Source organism: Scleropages formosus, chromosome 4 (genome assembly GCF_900964775.1).
Source record: "Scleropages formosus chromosome 4, fSclFor1.1, whole genome shotgun sequence".
NCBI classification, from domain to species: domain Eukaryota; kingdom Metazoa; phylum Chordata; class Actinopteri; order Osteoglossiformes; family Osteoglossidae; genus Scleropages; species Scleropages formosus.
This window is the reverse complement of record NC_041809.1, coordinates 16,756,065-16,776,737: the sequence shown is the minus strand read 5'-3', so window position 1 is coordinate 16,776,737 and position 20,673 is coordinate 16,756,065. Positions and strand designations below refer to the sequence as shown.

General features: G+C 40.8%; 1 protein-coding gene across 2 annotated transcripts; it reads right to left on the bottom strand.

The window, feature by feature from the left end:
- Positions 1–3,874: 3,874 nt before the first annotated feature.
- Positions 3,875–20,472, bottom strand: emsy (EMSY transcriptional repressor, BRCA2 interacting). Of its 2 annotated transcripts, none has more exons than XM_018755593.2 (20): positions 20,354–20,472; positions 17,767–17,891; positions 17,350–17,449; positions 15,979–16,053; positions 15,635–15,810; positions 15,385–15,543; positions 12,702–12,961; positions 12,309–12,543; positions 12,023–12,223; positions 11,587–11,736; positions 11,273–11,446; positions 11,007–11,143; positions 10,694–10,870; positions 9,881–10,088; positions 9,422–9,586; positions 8,928–9,083; positions 8,384–8,553; positions 6,012–6,587; positions 5,512–5,901; positions 3,875–5,165 (listed from the first exon to the last, which is right to left on the bottom strand). In XM_018755593.2, exons 2-20 carry the CDS (start codon positions 17,870–17,872, stop codon positions 4,968–4,970), a joined length of 3,813 nt encoding a protein of 1,270 aa, XP_018611109.1. In that variant the 5' UTR covers positions 17,873–17,891; positions 20,354–20,472; the 3' UTR covers positions 3,875–4,967. The 2 variants fall into 2 exon arrangements, with proteins under 2 accessions (XP_018611109.1, XP_018611110.1); XM_018755594.2 differs by having other exon boundaries at positions 6,165–6,587.
- Positions 20,473–20,673: the final 201 nt, after the last annotated feature.

The window sequence follows — 20,673 nt, the reverse complement described above, 5'->3', positions numbered from 1 at the left end:
AATTTCATAGGAACAGGACAAAAAAAGACCAGATGGGTTTTATGATGTCCTTTCAGCTCTGGTATGAGTAAGTGTCCTGAGGAAGCTAATGTCATACGTTCTGACTTGGCACATTAATCAGAAGTTTAGGACGAAGCACACGAGTAGTATGGGCAGATAAGTCAGTGTCATTAAACAGAGCCATATGTAGAGGCCTGATTCAGCAGGACAAGGGAGAGAACCTCCACCCATGAAGGAGAACGAACATAACATGTCCCAAATACTTTTTTGAGAGGGAGGGAAAGGGGGGTGAGACAGCGAACAAATGGAGCCCTAAACGTGTCAGAGGCGTCTCTGTGTCTCCCCTTACCCCCTCCATCACCACCACCACCAACATAGCTTCAACTCAGTGGTAAAACTGAGAAACGTCTGCGAGCCCCACAGACACCAACGGGAGATACAGCACAGGAAGCGGGTGGGTTACGAAACGCCACATCACTCTCTCGTCACATACCGAGGCAAAATGTGTCCCCGCCTTCGGGTGTTAACTGGGTTAACTGGGCCCCACACTGCAAATGGGACTCCATTTCTCATTCCCTATGAGCCCTTTAAACCTGAGGAACTAAGCTCTCAAGGCATATGTCCACATGACTTGCATCCAGCATTGTGACATTGGCATGCTTGTGTGCATCTGTAGGGAGGATAGCAAACCGTTTGGACTTCTTTTCAGTTTGATGGGGTTCCTTGCATTCAGATGAAATCTCCTCCAGAGCAACTCCTTCCTTGGGGCAGCTAAAGCCATTCAGCTGTGGCCCAATACTCAGCTTTTTTACGGTTTCCCTGAAGAAATCCAATTGGCCAAAGAATTTTTTTTTTTTTTTTACAAAACAAAAAGAAAGTCACAAAGATGTTGTGTGCTCTACTACCTCCAATACGTCATCTTAACTACCTTTACAAAGTGCTTAAAGGAGATACAGAAACTCAACACAAAGGTTATCTATTGTCACATGATGAATGGGGGGCCTCCCTAAAGAAACGGCAGACAGCGTTTCAACTCAGCGTAATTGGTGATGAAAATGAAAGAGATATTACCAGTCTGGAATATGTGATTGGACCCAGTGCAGAGGTGTAGAGTGGTGCACTCAAACCACATACAGTAAATTCTGAAATTGACTCCCATTTGAGCAAAGAGCCTAGTTAGATGTAATCTGTTATTACAATCCCCCACTGAGAAAAACTGATACTTACATGACAAAAATTGTGATTTCCATTTAAGAGGCATGAGAAGTTTCATATAAGGTTTTCCATCTGAGCCAAAACAAATATATTACATTTACTCATTTAACTGATGCTTTTCTCCAAAGCAGTTTACAGTGTTAAGCTACTTAAAATCTACCTATTTATAGAGCTGGGCAATTTGTACTGGAGCAATTCTGAGAGTAAGTACCTTGCTCAAAGGTACTAACTACAGCTGGAGGTGGGACTGAAACCTGCAAATCTTTTGGGTCAAAACGCAGCAACTCTAACCACTACACTACCAACTGTCCCCCCATTAAGTGTATAAAAATTTTTTGCACTTGTAGCACATGGGAATAATCTGAACTACAGTCTCCTATGCACAGATGAATAAATGTATACATACTCTCTCAGCTCTTTAAATTATGATCAGCAACTCTATCTAGAATCAAAAACTCAAGCAACCAGAAAACTTGTTAAAAACTGAACCACCAGTTGAAAGTATTCACGTATCACAAGGACTCCAGTTAGCTGTGGAAAGCACATTTTGATGATTATCTCATTCTACCTAAGGAACTGGTACACTGGGATACAAAAACCTTTGGCAGGAAAACCCCACGATATTATGCTGGAAATTTTTAGAAAACACTGCTGGACATGGTGAAAAGCTCAGCTGGACAAAACAAGATAAATGGACTGAACAAACACACCTTCTGCTTGGTTGCTAATTGCATAGCCCACAATTTGCTTGTGAGCTGTTATGAAAACGAGCCAGGGCTGATATCTACAGCCTGTTGCTATGGAAAATGCTAACAAAAAAATTTTTCCACTACGCTGAATTAGACAGATTGAAATCTTTCAATGGCACAGGTTACTCCTGACATATTATTTTTGGGATTTCTGGTTTTTTACAGATATACAGTTTTCTGCAAAAGTTTAGGCGCCACCTGGCCAAATTACATATTTAGTTAATTTTGTAAGTGAAAAACAAACTGCTACAGGAAATTGTGTTTAAAAAACAACATATTTACAAATGTTTTTGCACAGATACTTTTCATTTCGTGAACTTTAAAACATAAGAACAAAGAAAATAGTCATTTTGGCACGCACTAAAGTTTTGGACACCCTTCCACTTGTCCAGCGAAAAAGACTTTTTTGCAAGGTCCCTGAACCTAATAACCTCATTAGGCCTTAATCGCCATTAGAAGTTGTCATCTATTAACAACTGCAGTGTTTAATAAAGTCCATGATACTCCAAACATTGGACTGTCACTCAACAATCACAGGCTCCTCTCGACAACTGAGCGAGGATCTGAAAATGAATCTAATTGATGCCTACAAGAAGATTGAGAAACCCTTCCAGTTCCCAAGTTCCATTGTCTGTAATGTCATCAAAAAATAGCAGCTAAGGGGAACTGTGGAAGTCAAGGCAAGATCTGGAAGACAAGAAAATTTTCTGAGAGGACTACTCATAGGCTGGCCAGAAAGGCAAAGGGACACCTTCATATGACTGCACAGGACCTGCAGGAGAGTTTGGCTGACACAGGAGTGGTGGTCCACCTTTCCACAGTGCAGCATTGCTTACACAAACATGATCTGCGTAGAAAAGTCATCAGGAGGAAGTCTTACCCGTGACCTTATCACAAAGGGCAGCATTTGAAGTATGCAAAACAGCATCTAGACAAGTCACAGCCCTTTCAGAAACAAGTGCTATGGACTGATGAGGTGAAAATTTAAGTTTGGCCATAATCAACAAAGGTTCTTTTGGAGAAAAGGTGCAGCATTTGATAAGAAAAAACACCTTGCCAACTGTGAAACTTGAGTGGATTCATTATGCTTTGGGATTGTGTGGCAGCCAGTAGCACGGGAGACATTGTATGGGTAGAGGGAAGAATGGATTACATTAATTATCAGCAAATTCTGGATGCCAATGTTAAACAGTCAGGCAAGAAGCTAAAGCTGAAAAGGGGATGACCTCTACAACACGACAATGATATCCCAAACATACCTCAAAAGCCAACATGAGCTACTTGGAGAAAAGCAAGCTGAATGCAACAGCAAGTTGAATGTCCCTCACAGTCCCTTGACAGCCCAAGAGTATCTTAGAATTATAAATTATCTGCAAGTAAGAGTGGGCAAAAAGCCCTATATCAAAAACTGAAAGACTCTAAGATGGCTACAAAAGGCATTGACAAGCGGTCATATGTGCCAAAGGGGATGTTACTAAATACTGACTTCATAGGGTGTCCAAAATTTTGCACATGCCACATATCATTTTCTTTGTTCCTAAGTTGTAAAGTTCATGAAATAATTGTTTTAAAAAAAGCATTTGCAATTGTTAATGCACAATTTCTTGCAGCACTGTTTAGTATTTTTCACTTATAAAATTAACTAAATATAAAGGGTACCCAAACTTTGCATAAAATGGTATTAATAAGCCAATAGGGAAGGTATTGCCTTGAGAACTGTGACAAATAAATGAAAAATATGTATGAACTTAGATCGAACACATCAGTGAATACTGTATATGTACTTTTTGTTGAAGGCTATACATTCAACCATAAACAAGACTGACTGAAGTTTTGTTTAGAGCTCAAATGTGTGTCAGCATACTGAAGAAAGTCACAACTACAGTTAGACAAAAAGGATTTGCTCTTTGTTTTCCCTCTTCTATAATTCTTAGAAAACCTCCATAGTATTCAACACATAGCTGTATCAACCACATTCTCATCTCATAACAGGATCAGTCAAAGCTTTTGTAGAAAATTTCTTACATTTACCAAACTAAATGTTACATTGTGAGAACACAGAACAAAAACATCATTGAACAGATCTGTAGTAATCTTTTTGCCTGTTGGAAAACACAGTAATCAGTTTTTAGCAAAGTGCTAAAGCTTAGGAGACTAATCTAGTGAAGCTTTCCACTGCGTGTGATGCTAAAATCATTTAAGAAATCAGAATTGCAATGAATTCCTGGTATCTTGCTTTTCTTACAGCTGTGTAGCTATGTATTTACAGAAAATGTCAAAACAAGTATTGTAGCAAAAAAACAAATGAACACATCACAAAACCATGGAACATCTAACAAGAGAATCTTGGATATGCAGCAGATATCATTAGAGATGCCCAGTTAGTTTAAGATTTAACAGATTTAAACCAGGTGTCAGTATATGTGACACTAATAGTCTTCAACCTTTGCTACTTATGGATTAGAATTACTGTTTTTGAACAAAACATTTCCACATAAGGTAACATTTTTTTATGTCCTATGACACTTTTGAAAATTGCCATGATTTAAAAAAAAAAAAAAAAAAAAGTAAGAAAAAATAATGCAACAGCAATCATTTCAGTTCAGGCACACTGCTGCTTATCACAAATTGCAGATAAAGTAAAGAGAGACAAAAGAGATGAAGTGACGTTTATATTCTTTTGTGTTGTTGCGTCTTCCTTGATACAGTTCCTTTCTCATAATGTCAGATGGCTACAGGCTACGTTCCACCCATAGTTCACTTTGGTCTCCATTCTTTCCCTTTTAGGCTATAATGTATGTTGGTGGCTTTCAAGCTTCTGTTCTCCTGGGGGGGGAGCACCTTGCAGCCTAGAGTTGTCTTGATGACAGAAATTGCTCTTCATATAAATACATAAACATAAAACACCTCTCAGACACATACATGCACAACAAACGGAAGGGGGGCTTCACAACAGTATCACTGCGGCACGGCCGCAACTCCACTAACCCACAGCGTGTTGGGTCACTGGGACTGGTCAGCGCAGCCCTCCAGAGGACTGACTGCTGCGCCTTCATCGTTGCTGCTGTCCACCTCTTGCTCCATGACACTCTCCTCATCCAGGCGCTGGCTGGTATAGTTGGTTATCTCCAAGAAACCACTAGGCTCCACCACTACATTTGACTGGCTTGAGTCGGGCATTATGGAGTACTGTGGAATGACCTGGAACAGCATTCGGTCATTAAGTTCAAAGAACTAGGAAAGTGAATAATAAAACGATTCTTCCTGCAAGGCAAAAAATATTTTTTTTGAAGCAAAACAATATGAGCAAATGGCTCATTATCAATATCAAGAGTGGCACAAATGCTCATCTGTTACAACCACCATTACTACCTTGCAACAACTATTGTCTTGTCTGACACATCCATTTTCATAACAGAATATTGCTGTAATTATGGTCTAAACCTACTGGTTACAATGCTGAGTCATTAAGCCAGTGCACTACCTGCTACCATAATCTAGTATATAATTAAGAAGAATACGTGTCAACCGAAGGCTGATCCTTCACCTGAATCACATCCACGTCCTTGCTCTTCTGCAGGCTCTGGATGCGGGTGAACTGCCCATGACCAGAATGGTGCAGGGAGGAGCCAGAGCTGCTGATAAGCGTGCCAGAACTCGAACCCTGTGAAGGACCTGCTGCTTTGCTGAAGGAACCACAGTCACTGGAAGAATCTACCACCATGGGCTCTGCCCCAGGATCGATCTCTGCCTCCATCATGGAGATCTTCAGGATGTCTGACACCGATGGTTTTTCTGTTGAAGGCCCGGGTCCTGAGCTAGACTCGGGGAGCAGTCTGGCAACAGCTTCCCCACTGCTGGTCACTGGAGGTGACTGGTGACTCCCAAAGGTAATTTTGGTGACTGTAGCACCTTGGGTGATTATTGGCTGCTGCACCTACACAAGTTATAAAAAAAGCTGAATGCAAAAGGACTACAAACCAGTCACTTACCAGACAAGGATATAGTCGGGGCTACATGGAGACAGTACAAATGCGTAATACCTACCTGGCTGGGGGAAGGCTTGTCCGAGGCCACAGGATGGTGGGCCTGCAGTGGGGGCGGCTGGGAGAGCTGTGTGTGGATGGGTCGGTTGTGTGTGCTGGGTGCTTGCTGTAGCTTGGGAAGCTGTGGAGTGTGCGGAGGCTTCACTGCAATCACCTGCACCACAGCCTGGGAGCCTGTCCCTGATCCCACTGCTGTGCCTGAACCGGAGCTAGACCCAGCTCCTGTTACAGGCCTCTCCTTCAGCAGGACCTGCTGTGGGATTGCTGGTTTGGGCTGCGGCGGTGTTGGCTGCTCTGGCTGGAACAGCGTCTTAGAGGAGGTCGGCTGACTCCCGATCAATTTGCCCTGCGATGGCTGTGTGGAGTGAGGAGCATGTCGACCCTGCTCTGGCTGTGCAGGGGGCATCTTGTGCTGCTGCACCTGTGTCTGTGCCTGGACTGGAGGTTGAGCTGCAGGCTGAGATGACCGGTAGAAAAGGCCTGTCTGCGGATCTAGTGTGTCACCCTCCACCTCGCTCTCCTCTACCACCACCACCTCCTCCGGCTGTTTGCTCTGGCTCACCTGGCTTGAGACAGCCTGTAGAACACCAATAGTGCAGAGAACAACTTTAAGTGAGTGCAGAACTGAGGCAGAGGACTTATTTTATGTTTTATATAATAGAGAGAGAGTGCAAAATAACAGACATATAAATACCAAGGACCTAATAACAAGTAGGGCCACCCTTTGCCTTCAATCCTTCTTGGAACACTGTTATACAAGTACTGAATTTTGTGTAGTGGGATGTTGAACCATTCTTCCAAGAAGTCTCCAGTTCTTTAATGGATGAATAAGGTATAAACCTACTTACATTTATTCATTTAGCTGATGCTTTTCTGCAGAGGAACTTACAACAAACTACTTACAATTACTTACCTATTTAAACAGCTGGGCAAGTCTAGCAGAGTAATTTAGGGTAAGTAACTTGCTCAAGGGTATTACAGCTACGGTTTGAACCTACATTTTTCAGGTCCAAAGGCAGCAGCTTTAACCACTATACTACCAGCTGGCTAAACTTTACACTCAGATCTTAAAAACTTCCCATAAAGGTTTAGTGATATTTAGACCTCATGATTCAGGAGGTTATAGAAGGCTCTTGATTTCATCCTGGTGTTCATGAAACCACTGTTGAATTTGTTTAGCAGTGTAGGTCATTATCATCTTGGAATATGGGAATAGTGTTCTGCATGAAGGGGTGCACCTGGTACTGAAAAATGGCCTCATATTCATGATCCATTATAAGACCAAGCAGAACAATTATCAGACTTTGCTGACTCCTTTAAGAAGGCTGCCCATAATATTATGGATCCACCACTGTATTTAATAGTTGGCAACAGACACTGTGGGTCAAAGGCATCCTCTGTCTTTCTCCAAACATACACCCATGTGAATACAGAAAATGAATGAAAGATGATTCAGGACATATTGCTTTTTTCCTACGCTTAAGGGTCCAGGTTATGTGCCTTTCTGCACTGGCCTTGGATACAAGCAATTTCCAAATGGCACCTTTACTATAAATTCCAGCTTTGTAAAACTCAGGACATAGTTTTTGTTGAGACTTGGTCACAAAAATGCTCATTCATTTCTGTAGTAATTTTTGAGGCTGTACTTCTGTGGCATTTACACTTACATTTATTTATTTAGCAGATGCTTTTCTCCAAAGCAACTTCCAGTGAATTCTATATAGTGTTTCAGCCCACACACCTTATTCACCAAGGTGACTTACACTGCTAGATACACTACTTACAATGGGTCACTCATCCATACATCAGTGGAACACACTGACTCTATGACTCGCACACTATGGGGGAACCTGAACAGCATGTCTTTGGACTGTAGGAGGAAACCAGAGCACCTAGAGGAAACCCACACAGACATGGGGAGAACATACAAGCTCCGCAGAGACTTAGCGGGAATCGAACCCACATCCTCTCGCACCACCCAGGCACTGTGAGACAGCAGCGCTACTCACTGTGTCACCGTACCACCCATTCAGCAGCTTTCCTGTGAAATCTCTATTCCTGTTGTTGAGCTTCAACTTGCTACCACTGTTCCTCTTTACCAGTGCATGTTTGGTATATTGTCTCATTATTTTTGAGACTTCCCTTTGACACATTAAATAATTCTGCAGTTTTTGTGACTGATGCACTGGCGATTTGGACACCAACTATTTAGCTTCTTTGGGATTCTGCGAATTCCCTCATGTTACCTTGAAAACTTTTAAAGTGCTAATCGTCAGAAATCTGACCCGAGTCCCCAAACTTCACAAAACCCATGTCACACCTACATCTCATTATAAAAACATAAAAAAACCTTTATTTGAAGGCCCTTCTGACCTGGTGCATTATGCGGGTCATTGTCACTGCTGAGGATGTCGGGATGGACTTGACCACAACGGGAGTCTGTCCAGAGCTCTGGGATGGCGCCCCCTGCTGCTGAGTGGATGACAGCACTACATCTCCACCACTCATCCCTGTGGAGGGGACACTCATCTTGGAGGATTTACCTGCAAAGAAGGCACACAACCACCAGTCTACTACATTCTTTTTTAATTGAGGGACACTACAAAAGTAGGACTGGGTGAACACCATGTTTCGTGCTCAGCTAAATACATAAGTGAGCAGTGCTCCTACTGTTAGTCACATGGTTCTTAAGGAGAGAATCCAGACAGCATTTATTAATCGTAAATGGAACTAATAACCTGAAACAGAATCTGGTGTTTTCCAACTAAAATTTTAAAGAACCACTCCATTACATTACAACATAAACATATCGCATAACAACCTGCACAAAAAAAAAAAAAAAAGAGAGAGAGAGAGGAATGCTCATATTTGGTCACTATTCAGGAAGTGAATGCCAAGCCACAGAGCCTGAATATACCTGAGCAGCTGTATTCAGGCACAAGCTCAGGCTCTGCTGGGGGTAGGACCGCAGGCTCCGGTGATTGCCTTTTTTCTTGTGCCATCTGGATGGGGACGGCCATCTGGCTCAGGTCGATGGTGTGCTGCCGCGGTTTGGCCTCTGCCTTTTCCTTCACTGTAAGGACAGAGACAAGTTGAGCAGCAGGTACAAAAAAAGCTGGCTTGCAGGATTTTCCCCTGCTTTGCCCTGGGGCCTTGCTTTCAGAAGTCATCTTGTTTTATCTACAGCTTTTTCAACATGTCACGCTATCAAGAACCATTACAGGGACAGGCATGACAGTCTCACCGTGACGGCATGGAAAACCCCTGGACTTCCTCCACTGAGTGTAGTGTTGTGACAAAAATACTATAATGACAGGTTTTAAATATCTAGTGGTGACGTAGGTTTGGGAAGGGGGGGGGGTCTGATGTAATGGCAACACTGTGGCATGATACAACCTCTAAATGGATAACCTGTTGTCTGCTGCAGTTCCAGCAAGGCTTTGATTGTAGAGGTTGCAGACTGGGACTCTCCTGACACATCCTGGTAAATAATAGTTGGGCTGGCTTCCACAGAGACTTCATGCTCAGTCCATTCCTGCCCTCTTGAGGTTATGACATGTACAACAGGCTGGGAGTCTTCAAAAAAAAAAGGAAAAAAAAACTTCTGAACCCCATTAAAGAGAAGGTTAAAGGCATAACAAGGAGAATAACTGTACTATCCTTCACCAAGACACTTAAACTTGAATATTCGGGTGCACAGACAAAAGAAAACTAAATCACTTGATATGAGGTAGCAAAGCACCAAATATGCAATTCCTTCAACAGCCAAAAGTTTCATGCAGAACTGTAAAGCATCTGCTATATGATTGACAGAACAAAATGTACTCCAGTCAACAGTGGCTTTTCAAGATTGAGGAGAGCATTGTTCACCAAGAGAGCTTCCTTGCGATGTCTCTGCAGGTGGGGAACTGTTCTCTGCATAGACCTGTGGCTCCTCTTTTGGTGCCCCCTCGTGGCTTGCAGCAGGGCTTGCCTCAGCAATGCGGGATACCTGCTGCAAAGTCTCGCTTACCAGTTGCCTGGTCTGCTCACTCACCACTGTGGTCTGGAAAGTCATGGGTTTGGGCTTTATGAGCACCTGTGAACACAGTGAAGCAGAAAGAAAAACTTTTTAGACCATAGCACCATTTCCCAAGAGTTTACTATCTCAATACCCAACAGCTTGCATATACTTTAATTTTATGATATATAGCTGAGCTGTCCAGTTGTGGGAAAGCCAGGTCCTGTGTAGTGGATCACATAATCAAATTACTGTCCTAATCCATAAAACTCCTTTTGAACTCTTGAAAGGAGAGAAAAACATAGTGGACACTGTCCTTCAAGATTTCAAACATATTCATCTTTGATAGAAAGGTACTTCAACAGAAGGTAAGGACAAACCACACACTTAATGAAATATTTTTTTTTTTAATAAATCTTATATATTCCACTTTTTCATCCATTGTATGTCAGAGGGTAGTAAGTGGTATAGTGGTTTGAGCTGCCACACTGCACTTAAAAGAATGCAGGTTTGAAACATACCTCCTGCTGAGTATCACTGTAGCACCTTTTAACAAGGAGCCCACTCTGAATTTCGCTGGTAAATTACCCTGCTATATTAACTGGTAAATTTTTTTAAGCAGCTTAACATTAAGTCGCTTTGGAGAAAAGCATCAGTTCAAAAATAAATGTAAACGTAATAACCTGGGTTTTTCCTTGCTGTCCATAGACTATCTTGGTGGGTATGATTTTGGTGGTAGTGGCGGGCTGCACTCCTGAAGTCATGCCCTTGGGCTGAGTGACGATCATCTTGGTGATAGGGCGTGAGGCTGTGATGATGGCCGGCTTTGCTCCAGGCACTGCCTGCAAAGTCTTCTCACCCTGCAGTCCACGCAGAAGGTTTGGAAAATTAAAACAGATAAATACAAATTCCCATTTCTAGAAACATTTGACCCATGGTATGAAGAAGCACCAAGAGCCAATCTAAAAAGGCAAACTGGTGACTTGCAACACTTACCCCTGCATTCAGCAACGTTGTCACAACATTCTTCCCAGGAAGTCCTTGAATTGTAGCTCCTTTTCCAGTTGTCTTCTGCACAACAATAACATTGGGCTTCGAGGTCATGGGAATAGTGGTTATCTTTGTTGTTGTACCTATCATGGAGAAACATAAGGGAACAAGAGCAGAAATGAACAACATGCACTTGTACAGTAGCAAAATAGAACTGTTCAAAAAATGCTTGTAATTTTCTGGCAAAAAAGGCGATGTTTGTAGAGCCTCACCAGACACTATGTTACTGGTGATGATCTTGCCCCCAAGAGTGGCCAGAGATTTTGGCACCACTGTGATGATACTACCGCTGGTGGTCTTGACATAAGTTGCCCCACCTGGTGAGGTTGCCATTCGAGCACCAATGTTGGGGCTCATGGCAGGCCTTGAGTATGTGGCTTGAGTACCTGCACAACACAAGAGAAGCCGCTGGGTTAGTTACACTGACATCGCAATAACTCACACTGACACAGGGAAACTCACTGACACTTCTGACCATCTTTCAAAACCACCTGAGGCAAGAAACTGGGCTAAGAAGATCTCTGACCTGTTGGAGTAGATACCAGCTTGGTGGTCATGATTGCCCCATTACTGCTGACAACCATGATGGGTGAGGCAGTGGTGCTGGGCAGGGCAGCTGTGGAGGGCTTGGGGAGAATTTTGCTAGGCTGCATCTGCTGGGTGATAATCTTCACTCCTGTGTGATAGCAGAATCATTGTGACAAAGCTAACTCACTAATAGCCAAAGACTTAACCAAAAAAGTTCTGAGGAGAGTATAACCTATAAGCCTACACAAAGTTTTTTTTAATAAATTTAACAAATAACTGGTATTTTAAAATGACTAAGTACAAAATATAAGTATTTAAATGTGATTTTAATAGTGCTTTTGACACAGAGGAATCTGTATTTTAAAGGAAACTATGAAATAAAAACAAACAAGCTGTGCATAAAATGTTGATTCTGCCCCAGAGTTTGTCCTTACCTGACTCTTGCTTAATCTGGATGGTGGGCTTACTGCCAGAAGCAGTGGTGGCAGTCTGGGCAGTACCTCCTGATGCAGGTATTGAGGAACTCTGTGGCAGCTGCTTGGGAGACTGGGACAGGATCTGGGTTGGGGAGCCCACCAGGGTCTTTGGTGAAGGAAGTCTTGCAGTAGCCACCTTGACAGCTGCTGAAGATGAACCTAAAAGCGCAGCATTTTGTCTTAAACAGTAGCTAAAACAGCTTCAGTAACAGTGATATTGAGCATGAGGATGCACCACGCTCACCCTGTGCTATGGTAGACATGACCACAGAAGGTGTGGAGGACACCACAGTGGTCACGGCGACTGTTGCAGGGACAGGTGATGGACTGGAGCTGGCTGGGATAACAACAGTCTGCTTCTGGCTGGAGGAAGTCAGCATGGAGGTGGAAACCAGTTTGGACACTGCTGCATAATTGTGCGACTTGGAAAGTATGTTGGGCACAAAGTTGGAGCTTGGAGAAGTTGTCACAATGATCACCTAGCAATAAAAATACAAGATCATTGAGAATGTGAAGCACCAATCCCTAAACTCCCAGACACATGCAACTGTTTAAACAGATTAAATCTCAGCCACTTCAGGCATTCTACACTTCCTTTTAAATTATAGTAAGAAAGCCATCTAGATGCAAACCTTACCTTCTGAGTGGTGGTATTGGTGGTTTGGGTGGTGGGTTTGGTGAAGGTAATCTTCACAGGTGACATGTGGGGTGGCAAAGAGTTGGCAATGCTCTGCATGATGTTGCTCATCTTGGGGCTGCCACTGACAGGTACTGTAATAGTTTTGGAAATGGCTGGTACTGGCTTAGGCACCTCCTTCAGCACTACAGGGGAAGAGCTGGATGAATTGGTGCGCCGCCGTTTGCGTGGCCTCTCATCCTCATCCGAACAGCTCACACCTGAGGAGAGAGGGCAGCCTTGCTTCTTAGCTTCAGACAGCGCAAGAGAGGTGGAAAAAACATGTGACCCACATTTGCATGTAATAATGTACATGACCCACAGTGAGTGACATCTTTTTTCAAACTTAATAAAACAGAAAAACTGCTAGAAACAGAAAAGTCATACAGAATAGCAAACCAAAACACAAATTTGATTTACTTAAGTTTATAACTATGTTTAAAGTTTTCAAGTAATACATGGGAAATAAGTGGGGCGGCATGGTGACACAACGAATAGAGCTGCTGTCTCACAGCGCGTGGGTGGTGTGAGAGGACGTGGGTTCAATTCCCACTCAGTCTGTGTGGAGTTTGCATGTTCTTCCCCGTGTCGGCGTGGGTTTCCTCCACGTGCTCCGGTTTCCTCCCACAGTCCAAAGACATGTTGTTCAGGTTCCTCCATAGTGTGTGGGTGACAGAAAGAGTGTGCTTCACTGACATATGGATGAGTGACCCATTGTAAGTAGTGTATCTAGCAGTGTATGTCACTTTGGTGAATAAGGTGTGTGGGCTGATAACACTACATAAAGTTCATTGGAAGTTGCTTTGGAGAAAAGCATCAAATAAATGTAAGCGCTTTATATAGAAACAGTAATATAGAAATTACTGTAGTAAGGTTAATGAAAAATGAGTGCAGGGGTAATTAACATGTTCAGGATTGTTACAATCCTAGTGCACTGCTATTAATTTAAAGTTTTCAAGTTTGTATTTTATTAAGCTATGGAAAGAGGTATGGCAACCAATGCTATTAGAGAAGGGAAAACTTCAAAATTTTAACTGAAGTCTGTCCACTCGTTGCACAGTCTGTCCAGTAATTTTTGTTGCAACGCAATGACATTTTGAGAAGTGCACAATTACAAAAAAATAGAAATGAACGGGTTTCAGTTCTTCTGAATACACCCGTCAATCCAAACCCTGAACCCAACCCCCTCAAGCAGCGACATGGATTCGACATCAACTTGACGTTGAATCTTCACTGAGGAATTATACAAATGAAATGAATCTTGACCTTTTGAAATTTTTCGAAAGATGAAACTTTGATGAACAAGGTTTACAAGAAAATGAATTACCGTCAAATCGTGAACTAACGGAACTATAGACAAGTCTTTGTACTCACTATGAAAGCAAGGCAGATATGGCCTTTAACAGGAAATTATTCAGAAGCAAGCCAATTTTCACAAATAAAAAACTTGTCATAACCATATATCATCTATGTGGATTCAACATTGTGCAAGTCGCAGAGTCAGAACACATGACCATGTAAGCAGCGGAAAGTCAACATGCTGTGTGATTGGTTGGTTGGTTTCTAAATCAAATTCAGTTTGTTTGTTTGTTTGTTTTTGGAAGACAGAGTTGGAATTGCCACAAGATGCAAGAAATTGAAAAATTACACTAAAACAATAACACTAAATTGATTTATTTATATTATATTTATTCTATTTTTATAGATTTTATTTTCTATTAAGATATACATTTTATTGAATTTATTTTAAATTATAAAATTAATATTCTTTTTTTAGTAATTTAGTTATTTCCTTTTAAATTAAACTTTATATTTCTCTTTATTTCATTATCAAAATTTAACTTTCATAAATTTATATTAAGACTGAACTTTGTCATATAATATTAAACTCATTTGTTAGTTTTTGTTATTTTAAAATGACTAAAATTTGTCTGTTTTGTATTTTTAAATTTTAGTAGGCCTATTAATTTATTAAATATTTAATGGGTTCATTAATTAAGATATTCATGCATACATATTGTTTACAAAATCTTTGAGCCCCTCACCTCGAACACTGTTCCAGACTTTGGACTGGCATTCCTGTGTAAAAGCATGTATACACACAGCGCCAACAAATATTAAGCCTAACAAAATTTAACAAAAGTATAAGCATTCAAGAATATCACAAAAAAAAGTTGATATTATAAGCTGTGAAGGTGCTTCGACAAATAGGAAAAGGAATGATGTGTTACATCCACTTGGGAGAATAAAATTTTAGAAAAGATGCAAAGATGGCTACAGAGAGAAGGGCAACTTTAAAAGTAGGTGATTCTTCACCTAACGTATTTTGTGAATTGGTGAACGACCGATAACTCTTCACCTAATCTTGAGGGAAGACTGGTGAATAGAAGGTGAATCTTGAACTTATTTTTTCCCCACAAAAGTGAATCCAGGTGAATGCTTGAGGGGGGTGGGTTCAAGGTTCTGATTGACAGGTGCATAAGTTGAAAACCATCAATCTGACAATATGCAGGAATAAATGTGAACGCTTTCCGATTTGCTCATAACCAAAATCAACAAAGTAGAGGGACCAATAAACCATGGCAGATACCCAAAACACAACACACGATCCCATTAACATACTTATGGAGAGAGTAAGACTCACTCTTCACGTAGACTGTACTCCCACTGGGAAGGACCACAACATTCGAGGCTGGGCTTGCAGGTCTGGGAGACTTCACAACAGCAGTCGCTGCAGCCCCACTGGGCGCTGTAGCACTCGTTGGTGTGGAGGTGGTGCTTGTATACGAATAGCAAACGACCACTGCAAAATAAGCAAAGTAGCTGGATGTATCCCTTCTAAATTCAGTCCCTTCATCAGTAACAGTTGTCTCTAATAAAACATACATGAGTACCTTCTTTATTTCCTGTTTCAGCAGGCAGGAGCAGAGATGCATTCTGGTGAGCTGTTGCATTTGCCACTGCGTTAGCAGTTACTGTGAACGCTGTCTGTGGGACTAACCGAGGCATCAGCGGTACAAGTCTGCGCCCCTCTATAGACCATTCTGAAGAGCTGTTGGGCCCAGACATGCTGGAGAAGGCAAGTACACATCAGTATTGCATCATTATAACTTTAAAAAACCTCTATATGGCTTTGTAACTTCAACAAAGCACCTACTGTGCACCAAAATAAACACACTCTGATATCAAAATAAAATAAGTCGAGCCAACAAAGGCCAGACCTGTAATTTTTTCTTACTGATATGCGATGGTAGTTAGGCGTTCATCATTCACTGCCCTGCGGACTTCTGCGCGATGGCGCTCAGTTGAAATGCTGAAAAGAAAACAGTGCTTTCAATACATGCAAACAATTCAATGAGGTTTTTATAAGAACCCTTATGCAAGCCACAAAGGGCATGTATGCATAGATTGCTTTTACATACAATGAAAAGCAAATGTATTACATTTGTAGCTATCATTTGTGAGAAACAACAGCGTTAAATATAATAAATCCTATCTGACAGAATGCTGAAAAAATATCTCTGTTCTTATCCATGTAATGATTAGACAATGTCTAAAATAAGCATCAGTATGTAAAACAAAATTAAATTACTTTCTTTCCCAAACCTTGCTGGGCACCAGCCGTGAGGCTGCATTAGTTAAGAAATACATCTTAAAAATGTGCATAATCTCAAGAATGATAAATAATTGGTGTTGTGTTTAAAACCTTTTCCCTTTCTTGTGGGGAAAATACAGTTGCCTGTAAACCCTTTGGAATTGTCCTGATTTGGCTCCTAAACTAAAATCTGATTTTCATACACATCATAACAGTCTTATTTAACAAACAGACATTTTACATGATCATACCTTTATTGAACAAACAGCTTAAACAATCAAGATCATTGACTGATGCTGTAAAGAAACCCCACATCACTATGTCTGTCCATATTGCTTCACAGTTCGTATGATATTTTGGTGTTGGTATGTGGTGTTCTCTTTTCGCCAACATAACATTTACCAAAAAGTTAAATTTTTGTTCCAATACTGCTGCGGAATGTGCAAGTAGTCTTTAGCAAACCTTTTACAGAAAGCAGCAACAGCGCTGCTAAATTTGTTCCATTTGTAAAATCTCTGCCAGCCTGTGAAATGATGGAGGCACAAGTGTTTAAAATCCTTCTGTAACTCTATCCTATCTTATAAGCTTCAGCTACTATGCATATTGCACCTCTACAGAAATCTGTTGTGATGTGCAGTTTGAAAAACTGTGTTACATCAGAATTAATTGGAACATTTGACTGACTGAATGGAATACTTGACTGTAACCATCCTCTCTTCAAGAGGTTCACATACTCCACCTATCAATGACCTTGACTGTTGAAACCATTTGCTCTACAAAGATATGGAAAGGTAAAATTGTATCTGCTAAATAAGACTGTCTTTGCTTATTATTATGACTTATAGGAAGATCACATCACATTTTCAAAGTGATTAGCACAGAAATGAAGATAATTCCTAAGGTTTCCACAAACTTTTTTCTCACAACTATATAAACAATGCTTTCTCAGGAACTTTGAACTTGATATCCTTTTCAACAATTAAACCTTTGCATAATGTATAAAGAAACAAATACCTGAGGACCTTTGTCAGCTCTCCAAGAAGATCTTTCTTGTCCTTAGTGAGGTCTCCTTGAGCTCGAAGAGCAGTGATAACCCCTGCATACGCCTCGAGCTCTGGCAAACACCATACCGCTTTTAACAAAGACATGCTGCTGTTTCTGTACATATTAACTTTTATATACAGTATGTGCATGTATATACATGCATACACACAGATCGACGGTTGATGATATTCAAATACAATTCCATACATATGACATATTACACTTACACACACAAATTTTTTCCAAATAACACATCGTGAACATAGGCCAACAGATGCCAAGTTTTTTATGGTACATAGCTTAATGAAGAAAGGCATACCAAAGACAGCAGGTTGTCTCCCGCAGGAATTTTGGTCTAAGGTAACAGATGTCAGTGGCCAGTCTTACCAAGCTTGCGGAGGATCCTTTTACACTCATCTCTGCCAAGGTCAAGGATGGTGGGCCACACCACGGGCATGGCGCCAGCCAGCTGCGGCCTTTCCTGCTGGATCATGAACTTCAAAGGAGGTGGACTGCACAGAAAAAAACGTATGATGGTTCAACACAAATTTCTTGCCTGCAGGTAAAACTTCTCTAAATCAAACTCAGGCTTTATATTTCTGCAGCCAGCAAAAATAAGTTCCAAATACAGAAAATTTTTCATTTGTGTTTTAACCTATAACATTCAAGTTCAACAAAATCAGATGGTTGTTCCAACCACAACTTTTTAAAATTAGTTTTATGACTAGCACTGCACACAGCAATGCTAAGGCAGAAAAAGTACACAGAAATTCCAAATACAACCACACACTACATAGAGAATTACAAATGGTCTAAAGTGAACAATATTTCACAGGTATAGCTACATGATCATACCTTATAAATTCAAAAAGGATGACCTAACATGCAGATCAGATTATAATTTTACAAGCAGATGAAAAATAAACACTTCAGTCATCCACATATTTACAGCAGGAACTTCAGGGGTACACCATAACCCTAAAATACATTTTCTCATCATGTATATAATCACCTTAGGTTCCATAACGTCCATAACAGAAAAAAGAATACATGGAGTGGTTTCACAATAAAACAGATGACCAAATTAAACTCATTAAATGTTTTTTGAATGCTTGAGTAAACCTTATTCCAGTAAATCTGCATCTTACGTTATTCCCAGAATAAATATATCAAAGCTTTACATTTAAAACACAGCTGACTTGCCTCTAGGAACAGTCTATGACAGCCACAAGTAACTGAATAATTCACTAAATACTGATAATTGCTTGACCTAACGCAGAGGCCCGGAAGCAGAGGATGTCGGGCTAAGCCGTGTATACCCTGGACAGGATGCAGCTACATCACAGGACAACCACATGTCCTTCACACAACACACACACACACACAGACAAAAAGGGCAATTCAGAGTCATCAATTCACCAATAGTGTATTTAGACTGAGGAAAAAAGGGGCATCCAGAGAAAACCGGTATGATCACAGGTATAACACGCAAAATCCTGTTATAAAAACTGACTGAACAGGGATCAAACCTCTGTTGCAGAGCCCCAAAACAATTATTGTTCGGAAGAAAGTCTGGATGAAACTGGAAACATTTTTACAGGTTTGTGCTAAATGCACAAAAATGTAAACAACCCCTTCTAATGCCTACTGCATAAATTAGGCTGCTTCAGATGCAGTTTTTGTAATTTAGATGTCTGGAAGTTATGTAAAAGACTGGCTTTACGTGTGCCTAAAAAGTTTTTGCAAGACATCACACTACAGCTAGAGCTTCTTCCTGTGTACAGCAGCTCATGTCATCTTCTTTGTATTTACTGACAATGTTTATTCTGTGAAATATATATAGGTGTCTGTTTAAATGTAGATATTCTGTGATACAGTATTCAATATGCAACCCTGATGTAACAATGATAAAGTACAATAAGCCATGTGTGTTTGCACATACATAGTGAATGCAGACAGAATCAAAGTAAATTTCCGGAGCTTTTGGTTTTGCTGCTTTCGGCTAATAAAAAAATGCTTACAAGTTATCATTTATTTTATCGCTCACATCAAATTTACCGATCTGCCAGATCACTCGTGCCACTTTTTAAGATGGTAAACAAGAACACATATCAAGAATTCGTCCCAATGCGATCACTTAAGTTTGCCTAGACTACTGCTGACACCTTCAAACAAGTATATAGCCATTTAAAACCATGTTTCAATATATAAGTAACAGCGTGTGTGTATGTGTGTATAAAAAATAATTAATACAACGGAAAGGGGCAACAGTAGGTAGCACTGCTGTCTGTAAGTAACGACTAGCTAGTAACTGCAAAGCATGCTGGGATTGCAGGTATTACATCGCATACTAATTTCCCAACTGCTATAGACTTCATTCGACACAACATATTTTTTATTGCACTGTGTTTAAACAGTTAGAAACGATGAACGACGTTAGAAAATTTGACCAAGCCGGTCACGACTCGAGGCGATTTCTGCAGTGCCGCTGGTCGACCTGGGAGTCTTCTGCTGAAAACTCACAGATTGTTAATAAATTATTAACCTCTGGAACACTATGTTAAAGAACAAAACTGACACTGTGCTTGTCTAGTAGAGTCTAGTTAACAGTGACAGTCCAGGCTGAACGGCCGAATTCTAGTAACTTGAAAATACAGAACCAGTGAGTAGCCTAGGAAAATAGCCTCGATGGCTCCCTGCTCTCCGTACCCGAACAGAAAGAAAGAAAGAAAAAAAAAATCCTCCCAGCCTCTTGTGTTTAATTTGCAAATTTCACCCAGCAGTGCTGTAACAGCGCGCCGACAAAATACAGAAGCGGCGGAAACGCCTCCACAAGCGCTAGCACAGCTAGCTTCAACATCGATGATGGAAAAACATTTCTGCAGGCAACATCACTGATAAATTACAATTCGCTGGAGAACCAAAAGCAACATCTTTGGTACAGTTCTGTTCTTCAGATAATTTTTGTCCTTACCTGTTATTCCTGTAATCATGCAGCTCCGATAATTTTCATTTTACAAGCTGGCATTTTTTTTTTTATTGAAAATCAACCTCAAATTCTTCACAGTCCTTCAACTCCGCCATGATTAATCGACGCCAAAGCAGCAAAGACCCATTTGCAGGTGTCTTTAGTTCGCCTGAACAACTGATAACATTTTTAGAAAATAATTATTATCATAAATGCAGACTTCAACTGAAAAGCACTTCTGATGTTTTTGAAATATTAACATTTAACATCGCTCGTTTATAGTTTTTAGCACGTATGATTTATTTTTTTATTTTTTAACAGGCAAT

What these genes read in the sequence shown, in the direction of transcription:
- emsy (XM_018755593.2), bottom strand. Translation starts at nt 17,872, where the DNA reads ATGATCCAGCAGGAAAGGCCGCAGCTGGCTGGCGCCATGCCCGTGGTG. An exon ending in GAGTACAGTCTACGTGAAGA is followed by an intron (nt 12,962 to 15,384) that starts GTGAGTCTTACT and finishes CTCTCTCCTCAG; the next exon opens with GTGTGAGCTGTTCGGATGAG. An exon ending in ACAAGCCTTCCCCCAGCCAG is followed by an intron (nt 5,902 to 6,011) that starts GTAGGTATTACG and finishes TAACTTGTGTAG; the next exon opens with GTGCAGCAGCCAATAATCAC.